The following is an 11,998-nucleotide window of genomic DNA, read 5'->3' as shown; positions in this document are numbered from 1 at the left end:
CCCCTGTTCCTAACCTAGCACATTTTTGGGTTATACCGAGCATTCGCTTTTAACTGGAGGAAGCCCAAGCCGCACGGGTAACTTGTCTAAAAGACCAGTTCTCAGCGGCTTCTTCCGCATGTATAAGGGGGGACCTGTCAATCACTGGCAGTGGACAGGGTAAAACTGCCATAAACTGGCCTTTTCCACTAATCACCTGTGGAGCAGACTCCAGCCAACTTTTAAAGTATAATGTTCTCTAAAACACTGCAGCATTTTAGAGTGAAACATAAATATATGATATCATATAGTTGTGGTTCAGGCAGTTTGTATCTTCTATCAGATTCCTTTTTAACAGTAACTGTCTGTCTTTTTATTTTTTCACGATTTAATAATCCACATGAAGATTTGTAATGGAGAGATCTTCTTCTTTCTCCTCCATTCTCAATCCACAGGTAAAATCTATCTTTAGTGTATACAGATTTTCCCACTACTGAACTAGACGACAGCTGGTGCCTATAAAATTCCATGAAGGAGTGTAACTGTTGATAACTTGCAGTAGAATATCTGTGTCTGCCTCCAGCTCCTACATCCTCATATCCCTCCATAGAATTTTAAAAGCACCGGCTGTCATCTCCTATTTCAGAAATGGGGAAATTTCTCTTTACTGGATACAGATTTTACCTGTGAATTAAGAGTGAAAGATCAATGCAGGAGAAGAAAGAAGCAAATGTCTCTAACATGTATTACAAACTTGCTTAATTCATGTGTACTATTGAATTATGAAATAAAAATTAAAACAACGGCTACTTATTAAAGGGTTTTGTCCACCAGAAATGTTTCTTTTGTCAGGAACTGGAGTATGTTTCTGGTGTAATTTACACCACTAAAGTCATGTAAATTTTGATTAATTGGATAGGCCGACTTTTTCCACGCACTGTCCCGCCCATGCAACAGCCATTTTGGCTGGACTGATGTAAAAGTCGCAAAAGGTTTACCTCTCACCTCCAAAATTGTGCAGTCTGCACAATAAAAAAAGAAAAATGCAAATTGGTTTGTGCAACTTTGATTAACGCAAATATTTTGTGATATTTCATGTTGGGTTACACGAAAAGGGCTTGTGCTCATGACAGATTCTTAGATGCGTGCTATCCGTGGTTTGCACACATAGCAATTCTTACTGTGATATTATACGGGGCTGTGCACACATTTTGATTTTTTTCCCTCGGACTGCGTGGTCCAGATGCGGTCATGTGACACCGGAACGCCGCAGAAGACAGTGGCTGGTGAGTATTTTACTACACTCATTACCCATAGACATATCATTGCATCCTAGGGGAGAAATGTAAAAAAAAAATAAAAAATCACCTTTTAACCCCTTCACCCCCAAGGGTGGTTTGCACGTTCATGACCGGGCCAATTTTTACAATTCTGACCACTGTACCTTTATGAGGTCATAACTCTGGAACGCTTCCATGGATCCCGGTGATTCTGACATTGTTTTCTCGTGACATATTGTACTTCATGTTAGTGGTAAAGTTTCATTCAAATAACTTGCGTTTATTTGTGAGAAAAACGGAAATTTGGCGAAAATTTTGAAAATTTTGCAATTTTCCAACTTTGAATTTTTTTGCCCTTAAATCACAGAGATACGGCACACAAAAAACTTGATAACTAACATTTCCCACATGTTTACTTTACATCAGCACAATTTTGGAACCAACATTTTTTTTTGTTAGGAAGTTATAAGGGTTAAAAGTTGACCAGCGATTTCTCATTTTTACAACACCATTTTATTTTTAGGACCACATCACATTTGAAGCCACTTTGAGGGGTCTATATGATAGAAAATACCCAAAAGTGACACCATTCTAAAAACTGCACCCCTTAAGGTGCTCAAAACCACATTCAAGAAGTTTATTGACCCTTTAGGTGCGTCACAGGAATTTTTTTGAATATTTAAAAAAAAATGAACATCTAACTTTTTTTCATAAAAAAAATACTTCAGGTTCAATTTTTTTATTTTACCAAGGGTAACAGGAGAAATTGAACTGCAAAAGTTATTGTGCAATTTGTCCTGAGTACGCAGATACCTGATATGTGGGGGGGAACGACTGTTTCGGCGCATGGCAGAGCTCAGAATGGAAGGAGCGCCGTTTGACTTTTTCAATGCAAAATTGGCTGGAATTCAGATTGGACGCCATGTCACGTTTGGAGAGTCCCTGATGTACCTAAACAGTGGAAACCCCCTACAAGTGACCCCATTTTGGAAACTAGACCCCCCCAAGGAACTTATCTAGATATGTGGTGAGAACTTTGAACCCACAAGGGCTTTACAGAAGTTTATAACGTACAGCGGTACAATTAAAAAATCATATTTTTTCCACAAAAATGATCTTTTCACCCCAATTCTTATTTTTCCAAGGGTAACAGGACCCTAAAAGTTATTGTGCAATTTGTCCTGAGTACGCTGATACCCCACATGTGGGGGTAAACCACTATTTGGGCGCATGGCAGAGCTCGGAAGGGAAGCAGCGCCATTTGACGTTTTTGGCTGGAATTGAGATCGGACACCATGTCGCGTTTGGAAAACCCCTGATGTACCAAAACAGTGGAACCCCCCACAAATGACACCATTTTGGAAACTAGACCCCCTAAGGAACTTATCTAGATGTGTGGTGAGCACTTTGACCCCCCCAGTGCTTCACAGAAGTTTACAACGCCCGGGCGTGAAAATAAAAAATTCGTATTTTTTCCACAAACATGATCTTTTAGTCACCATTTTTTTATTTTCCCAAGGGTACCAGGAGAAATTGGACCCCAAAAGTTGTTGTCCAATTTGTCCTGAGTATGCTGATACCCCATATGTGGGAGAAAACTACTGTATGGGCATACATCGGGGCTCGGAAGGGAAGTAGTGACGTTTTGAAATGCAGACTTTGATGGAATGGTCTGCGGGTGTCATGTGCGTTTGGAGAGCCCCTGATGTACCTAAACTATTGAAACTCCCCAAAAGTGACCCCATTTTGGACACTAGACCCCCCACGGAACTTATCTAGATGTGTGGTGAGCACTTTGAACCCCCAAGTGCTTCACAGAAGTTTATAACACTCGGACGTGAAAATAAAAAAATCATTTTTTTCCACAAAAATGATATTTTTGCCCCCAATTTTTTATTTTCCTAAGGGTAACAGGAGAAATTGGACCCCAAAAATTGTTTTGCAATTTGTCCTGAGTAGGCTGATACCCTACATGTGGGGGTAAAACACTGTTTGGGCGCATAGCAGAGCTTGGAAGGGAAGGAGCACCGTTTGACTTTTTCAACTCAGAATTGGCTGGAATTGAGATCAGACGCCATGTTGCATTTGGAGAGCCCCTGATGTGCCCAAACAGTGGAAACCCCCAATTCTAACTCCAACCCGAACCCCAACACGCCCCTAGCCCTAACCCTAGCCCTAACCCTACCCCAACACACCCCTAGCCCTAACCCTAACCCTAATGGAAAAATGGAAATAAATACATTTTTTTTATTTTATTATTTTTCCCTAACTAAGGGGGTGATAACGGGGGGTTTGATTTACTATTTATGGCGGTTTTTATGTTTGGCGGCTGTCGCACGCTAAAAGACGCTTTTTATTGTAAAAATAGTTTTTGCATCACCACATATTGAGAGCTATAATTTTTGCGTATTTTGACCCACCGAGTCATGTGAGGTCTTATTTTTTGTGGGACGAGTTGACGTTTTTATTGGTACCATTTTCGGGCACGTGGAATTTTTTGATCGCTTTTTATTCTGATTTTTGGGACGCAGAATGAACAAAAACCTGCGTTTCATGAATTTCTTTTGGGGGGGGTGCGTTTCCACCGTTCCGCGTGCGGTAAAATTGATAAAGAGGTTTTATTCTTCACGTCAGTACGGTTACAGCGATACCTCATTTAGGTCTTTTTTTATGTTTTTGTCGGTTTTATGCAATGAAAACTATTTTATATAAAAAATAATTATTTTTGCATCACTTTATTCAGCAAGCTATAACTTTTATATTTTTTCGCTAATGATGCTGTGTGGTGGCTCGTTTTTTGCGGGACAAGATGACGTTTTCAGCGGTACCATGGATATTTATATGCGTCTTTTTGATCGCGCGTTATTACACTTTTTGTTTGGCGGTATGATAATAAATCATTATTTTTTGCTTCGTTTTTTATTTTTTAAGGGGTTCGCTAAAGGGGTTAACTAATGGGACAGTTTTATAGGGCGGGTCGTTACGGACGCGGCGATACCTAATATGTGTACTTTTATTGTTTTTTTTTTTTTATTTCCAAAAAATGGATTTATTGGGGGAAATTTTTTTTTTTTTTTTCTAATATATTTGGCGATTTTTTTTTTAAATTATTTTTACACTTTTTTATTTTTTTTTTTAACTTTATTAAATAGTCCCAGGTGGGACATCACTGTCCTGTGACAGATCACTGATCTGTCACATCACAGATCACTGTGACAGATCAGCGATCTGACACAGGCACTGCAGAAGGCTTCCTCATGCCTGCGCTTTGCAGGCACTGAGGAAGCCAGCTTCCTCAGGCCCCCGAAGGCCCCCGTCGCCATCTTGGATTTGGGGGCCTGGAGGAAAGGAGCCCCCCGCAGCAGCGCTGCACATTGCGCTGCCGTGGGGGGCTCAGGGAAGCACGGAGGGAGCCCCCTCCCTGCCGATGCTTCCCTTTAACCCCCGGTACACTGCGATCGTGTTTGATCGCGGTGTGCAAGGGGTTAACGTGTCGGGGGCGGTCCGTGACCGCCCCTGACACATTGTGCCGGCTGTCAGCTGTGATAATCAGCTGACACCTGGCCGCGATCAGCGGCGCTCACCACGTGGGCGCCGCTGATCGCGGTAGACGTACTATCCCGTCCACGGTCATACGGGCCCGGGTACCGTGGACGGGATAGTACGTCGGATGTCAGGAAGGGGTTAAAGTAAAATCGTGTAAACTGTCATTTCTTTCTGTGCTTATTTATGACCACTGTTAAAAATAGATATCTTGTTTAATGGTTTTTAGAAAGCTAAGAAGACCCCGTGGCTGGAATTGCTTGACTTTTACTCGAGTGCCACCTGCACACTGTGGCATGATAAATCAACATATCCAGCTGAGTGCCCCGTGGCATGCATCCTAGAAGCTTCACATGTCGAGGAAGCCAGGGGAACCCTAACGGGCGTTACATCGATGTCTGCTGCTTACAAGGGTTAATAAAGAAGTGCAGCTCATAAATTGTTTTCTGTCCCTTAATAGATAGTAGTCCAAAAGAGGACTATTTTTTTCTTACATGTATTATTACAAGATATAACGCATATTATATTTTTTTGGATTACTAAACATCTAAAAATCTGGTATCACATATTGTAAGCAGCTGTTATACCTAATAGATTTCCCTCCACTAGCAGAATTGACATATTTTAGGAATAAGCTATTATACTTTATAGCTTTTGGTATTTTATTATCTTTTAGAACTTCGCTTTTATTTTTGAATTGTAGTAAAACAATCTAAAGTAAGAACAAACAATATTTTATTGTCCACAATGACTTAGACTGAAGGACAAGTATTGATGCTGACTGCCCCGTTGACAAAGGACGCTTTACTGAAGCTCACTGGTCTCTTGTCTATCACAAAGTTGCGGATACAGCCAGTGAAGGAATTTCTTGGGGTCACACTTGGTGCAAGCAAAGGATCTAAAAATGTGGGAGAAAATAGAATATCAGGAACTATCCATGGTGAACATAAAGTGAGACTTTAACTGAACATTGTATACCTGGTACACCTCCAACAAATATAGGCTCTTTCAGATTGACTAGCTTTCTATTCAGGGGTCCGACAACATGGTTTATCTCCGAATCCACATCCAGTTGCACCACATTTCCATCCCTGATAACTGTAAGAATACATGTGGAGATTAGTAATTATTTCAAATTATTATATAGATATAAATGATAGTACATTTTATGAATTTTTTTAAATGCCATTTTACTGTAAGCAGAAAAGCTGAAGTTAAGACACATTGTATAATAATATAACCCTCACATAACCTGATATCAAGCTTATGCAGAGAAGCTGCTATTTGGGGCTCCAGCTCAGTTGAATACTTTACTCCTGATGACACTCATAGTGTAATTTAAGTGGTGATGCCCTTTAAATATATCTGTTAAAATTAAATCATTTTCAACTTAATTTGTACATAAAAATAAATAGGCGCAGTGGCATGGAAAACTTTGGCCACCCCTGGTAAAAATTGTTGTTATTGTGAACAGTTTAACTTGTTTAAGATGACACATTTCTTTTGCATTTTAGACAAATATATATTTTCATCATTCTGAAAATTACAAAAAGGAAAATGGGCTGATGCAAAAGTTTGGGCACCCTTGGAGATTTGTGTACTCAGATAACTTTGACCAATGTTTGAGACCTTAATTAGCCAGTTTGGTGATGTTGCAGCGATGTCGAAACGACATTGTTGCGTGTGACACATAGCAACGATCAGTTGGCTGATCGTAAATCATTGCCTAATGGTCTGGGCCATAAGTCTATCGTTGGTCTCCCGCTGGGCAGCACACATCGCTGCGTGTGACAGCGAGAGACCAACAATCAGCGAGCTCCCAGCGCCATACAGCAGACCCTGGGAGCTGGTATCCAGGGTAAACAGTGGGTAACTAAGCGCCGCGCGACACTTAGTTACCCGCTGTTTATCCTGGATACCAGCGTGCTCGCTGGTCCCGATCGGGTATCCAGGGTAAACAGCGGATTACTAAGCGCCGCGCAGCACTTAGATACCCGCTGATTACCCTGGATATCCGCGTTCTTGCTAGTCCTGATCGCTGGTGAGTCTGCCTATGTGACAGCTCACCAGCGATCAGCTATGTCCCAGCGATCCCATCCACTTCAGATCGTTGGTGGGATCGATGGGACATTGAAGCATGTAACGGGGCCCTTAGGGTTATAGCTTGCTCACTATTATCATTAGGAAAGGCCAAGTGATGTAAATTTCCCAGCCTTCTAAAAACCCAGCCTCCTCTAACCTTATGTGGAAAACAGCAGCTGTGGGTTCTTCTAAGCAGCTGCCTAGCACCAAAAATTGAAAATGGTGGAGGCCCACAATGCAGAAGGCCATAAGAAGATAGCAAAGCGTTTTCAAGTTGCTCTTTCCTCAGTTTGAAATGTAATTAACAATTGGCAGTTAACAGGAAAGGTGGAGGTCAAGATAAGGTCTGGAAGTCCAAGCAAAATTTCATTGAGAACTGCTCATAGGATTGCTAGAGAGGCAAATCAAAAAAAACCCTGCTTGACTGGAAAAGACTTTCAAAAAGATTTAGCAGACTCTGGAGTTGTGGTACTTTCTTCTACTGTTCAGAGACACCTGCACAAATATGGCCTTCATGGAAGAGTCATCAGAAGAAAACCCCTCCTGCGTCCTCACCATAACATTCAGCATCAGAAGTATGCAAAAGAACATCTAAACAAGACTGATGCATTTTGGAAACAAATCCAGTGGACCGATGAGGTTAAAATAGAAGTCTTTGGCCACAATGATGCAGGTACTGTATGTGTGGAGGAAAAAGGGTACAGAGTCTCAGGAAAAGAACATCTCGACAACCATTAAGCATGGGGGTGGATCAATCATGCTTTGGGTTTGTGTTGCAACCAATGGCATGGGGAACATTTTATGGATAGAGGGAAGGATGTATTCAATGAAATTTCAGAAAATGCTTGATGCAAACATCTGTAAAACCATCTGTAAAAAAAAGGTGACGTTGAAAAGAGGATGGCTTCCACAAATGGATAATGATCCTAAACACACATCAAAATCCACAATAGACTACGTCAATAGGTGCGAGCTGAAGATTTTACAATGTCACTCACAGTCCCTTGATTTGATCATTGAAAATCTGTGGCTCAACCTTTAAAATAGAAGGGCATTCAAGATGACCCAGGAATCTCACAGAACTGGAAGAATTTCCCAAGGGAGAATGGATAAAAATCCTTCAAACAAGAATTGAAAGACTCCTGGCTGGCTACAAAAAGAGTTTACAAGCTGTGATACTTTCAAAATGGGTACTACCCAAGTAGGGTGCACAACATTTTGCATCAGTCTGTTTTACTTTTTGCAATTTTTAAAATGTAAAAGACGAAAATATATACAGTATATTTTTTCCCTAAAGTAGAAAGGAAATGTGTCATCTTTAACTCTTGGCCTTTTAGAGATCATTTCATCTTCAACTTGCTTAACTGCTCACAATAACGTTTACATGCCACTGTATATTGATAAGGTACACTTAAATTATAGTAATGGTATCTTATAGAAAATATATGTTTACATAGTAAATGGGTAAATTGAAAAGTGCTTGTAAAATTGAGTTACATTGCATTCTCAAGAATGGAGTGATTTTAATCTTGTGTATTGCTTATTGCCTAGGTTACCAATGAACTCTGGAGTGCTTACAAACTATTTTCTATGGAGCTTGAAAGCACTGCTATGCAGCTGGCTGGATCTGCTTTCAGCATTGGAAAGAGCAATGATCCCAATGGTCCAAACGGTCAATTAGGAGTGGACCGACTATCGGCAAGCAGGAAGCTGGGAGTATGGGATAAAAATGTGACACTTTACAAACCTGCAATTCTGTGCCACTGTCCATCACAGAGACTCTGCTTCGGCACAACATGCGTAGAGAACTCTTTATTGCCAAACTTCACTTTGACTACAACCTATGATGAAATGTAAGTAATAAAATATATTATGTGACCTGTAAAATTTGATATAGCAAGCAGCTTTCCGTTGTGTTATGTTTCAATACCTGTCCATCCTTCATATGCAGGTTTAAGTATTCTCCATGCGTATTTTGGATGTGGAATAAAATACCAGAGTTGCTCCTTGGACGAACTTCGACTACAAATTCAAATTTCACATCGGTATCGAAGGATTCCGCTACAAAACAAAAATACATTACAGTGAACGAGCATATGTACGTTATTCCCCTTTGGGTGACAAGGTATTTTGGTCAGTGTAGCAAAAAGAAAAAAAATGGCACCAAAATTCAACCTCAGCTAGTATCAAAATGCCTCAAGCAAACAGATGACTGACACCGATCTTATGGGAACCCGGGTGCTCACCAGAGAGTCCGTACATCAAAGTCCATAAAAAGAGTAAAGGCTGTCCCTTTAAAAGTCCTGTATTTCATATCCTTAAAACATAGAAGCAGGTGAATAATGTGGACATCACTAATAAATACTAATTGTTCGTCTTTTGAATTTTCTTTTTTTGGTTCTGCAAAATGTAAATAATTTTAATGATTGCGTCATCCACATAGCCAGTCAAAATCTTGCACCTGCGCAGATAAATTGAAATCTTGTGCCTGCGCACTATGCTTTGGCCTATCGTGGGCAGAGCAGAAAACATAAGTGAGCATGCGCCGTTATGATTTACAGCAGGAGGACTGCTGTCAGCAGCCAGGAGGAGGGATGGAGACGGCAGAAACCACACCAATCAGACCAGACCGACAGGATTAACATACAGCGCGGGAGAACTTCAAAAGTTTTTTTGGGTGGTATACAGGGGGCTATATACCATTGATTGATTGACTGCAGCCCAGGAACTGATGAAGGTCATAGTTAACACAGGACAAAACTGGTGACAGGTTCCCTTGAAAGAAATGCTTTTGTTAAAACAGACCAGGCAGGGCCTGAATGCTGTAGAACCATGTTTCAATTCATCAGGCCATTACCTAAAATTACATATCCTCCTTTTGCAGAAATATAGGTTCCGGATTCCATAGGGCCTTCAAAACAAGGGGTCACACTAAATGTCTGAGATGGAGCAGGTGCTGAGTGCCCATTCAGCTGCAGGTCTCCAAGGCAGCCATTGAAACTGTACACTGAATCAATCTAAAGGAAAAAATGAAATATATGCAATCATACGCAGCTCTAAGCATATAAATGTTATACATAGCTTCAAACTGATATCAAATCATTCAAAATATTTTTCCCCAAAGTTCCATTTACTTTTCATTAAAACCATTTTTTTTTTACACAAGAAAATCCCATGACGGATAACATGATCAGTGATAAAAATTCTCCATTAAATGTCACCTGCTTAACCCAGCAGGAAGTACGGCGGCGTCTAAAAATCACTAAAATTAACAAATCCCCGGGCCCGGATGGGATACACCCCTGAGTACTGCAGGAATTAAGTACAGTCATAGACAGACCATTATTTTTAATCTTTAAAGATTGCATAATAACAGGGTCTGTACCACAGGACTGGCGTATGGCAAATGTGGTGCCAATATTCAAAAAGGGGACAAAAACTGAACTTGGAAATTATAGGCCAGTAAGTTTAACCTCAACTGTGGGTAAAATCCTGGAGGGTTTTCTAACAGATACTATACTGGAGTATCTGAAGAAGAATAACCTCATGACCCAATATCAACATGGGTTTATAAGGGACCGTTCCTGTCAGACTAATCTGATAAGCTTTTATGAAGAGGTAAGTTCCGGACTGGACCAAGGGAATGCAGTGGACGTGGAGTACATGGACTTTTCAAAAGCTTTTGATACGGTGCCACAAAAAAGGTTCATACATAAAATGAGAACAATGGTGATAGGGGAAAATATGTGTAAGTGGGTTAAGAGCTAGCTTAGGGATAGGAAACAAAGGGGGTTATTAATGGAGCACACTCGGACTGGGTCATGGTTAGCAGTGGGGTACCACAGGGGTCAGTTTTGGACCCGCTTCTTTTTAACATATTTATTAATGACCTTGTAGGGGGCATAGAGAGTAGAATTTCAATATTTGCAGATGACACTAAACTCTGCAGGGTAATCAATACAGAGGAGGACAATTTTATATTACAGGAGGATTTATGTAAACTAGAAGCTTGGGCTGATAAATGGCAAATGAGCTTTAATGGGGATAAATGTAAGGTCATGCACTCGGGTAGAACGAACAAGATGTATAATTATGTGCTTAATTGTAAAACACTGGGCAAAATGGTCACTGAAAAAGACCTGGGTGTATGGGTGGACGACAAACTCATATTTAGTGGCCAGTGTCAGGCAGCTGCTGCAAAGGCAAATAAAATAATGAGAAGCATTAAAAGAGGCATAGATGCTCATGAGGAGAACATAATTTTATCTCTATACAAGTCACTAGTGCGACCACACTTAGAATACTGTGTACAGTTCTGATCTCCGGTGTATAAGAAAGACATAGCTGAATTGGAGTGGGTGCAGAGAAGAGCGACCAAGGTTATTAGGGAACTAGGGGGTCTGCAATACCAAGTTATTACACTTGGGGTTATTTAGTTTGGAAAATCGAAGGCTTAGGGGTGATCCTATTACAATGTATAAATATATGCGGGGACAGTACAAAGACCTTTCTAATGATCTTTTTACTCTTAGACCTGTGACGGGGACAAGGGGGCATCCTCTACATCTGGAGGAAAGAAAGTTTAACCCCTTCACTACCAAGGGTGGTTTGCACGTTAACTCCTGGGCCAATTTTTACAATTCTGACCACTGTCCCTTTATGAGGTAATAACTCAGGAGCGCTTCAACGGATCTAGGCGATTCTAAGAACGTTTTCTCATGACATAATTTACTTCACTTAAGTGGTACATTTTCTTTGCTATAACTTGCGTTTAATTATGAAAAAAACGGAAATATGGCGAAAATTTTTAAAATTTTGCAATTTTCAAACTTTGAATTTTTATGCCCTTAAACCAGAGAGTTATGTGACACAAAATAGTTAATAAATAACATTTGCCACATGTCTACTTTACATCAGCACAATTTTGGAACCAAATTTTTTTTTTGTTAGGAAGTTATAAGGGTTAAAAGTTGACCAGCGATTTCTCATTTTTACAACACCATTTTATTTTTAGGGACCACATCACATTTGAAGTCACTTTGAGGGGTCTATATGATAGAAAATACCCAAAAGTGACACCATTATAAAAACTGCACCCCTCAAGGTGCTCAAAA

General features: G+C 40.3%; 1 protein-coding gene across 1 annotated transcript in view; it reads right to left on the bottom strand.

Annotated features, from left to right (window-relative positions):
- Positions 1-5,520: 5,520 nt before the first annotated feature.
- LAMA4 (laminin subunit alpha 4) overlaps positions 5,521-11,998 on the bottom strand; it is a 227,737-nt gene continuing 221,259 nt past the window's right edge. The window contains exons 36-40 of the mRNA XM_073575987.1: positions 9,742-9,901; positions 8,815-8,945; positions 8,632-8,725; positions 5,781-5,900; positions 5,521-5,700 (exon numbers count right to left, since the gene is read on the bottom strand). Coding sequence (XP_073432088.1) covers positions 5,555-5,700; positions 5,781-5,900; positions 8,632-8,725; positions 8,815-8,945; positions 9,742-9,901 — 651 coding nt within the window. The 3' untranslated portion in view covers positions 5,521-5,554. The remainder of the gene's footprint in view (positions 5,701-5,780; positions 5,901-8,631; positions 8,726-8,814; positions 8,946-9,741; positions 9,902-11,998) is intronic.

This window comes from Dendrobates tinctorius, unplaced genomic scaffold, assembly GCF_039654945.1.
Source record: "Dendrobates tinctorius isolate UK_male_01 unplaced genomic scaffold, ASM3965494v1 ptg000046l, whole genome shotgun sequence".
Classification (NCBI taxonomy): domain Eukaryota; kingdom Metazoa; phylum Chordata; class Amphibia; order Anura; family Dendrobatidae; genus Dendrobates; species Dendrobates tinctorius.
Note: the sequence above shows the minus strand (reverse complement) of the source record. Positions and strands in the feature narration are given on the sequence as shown.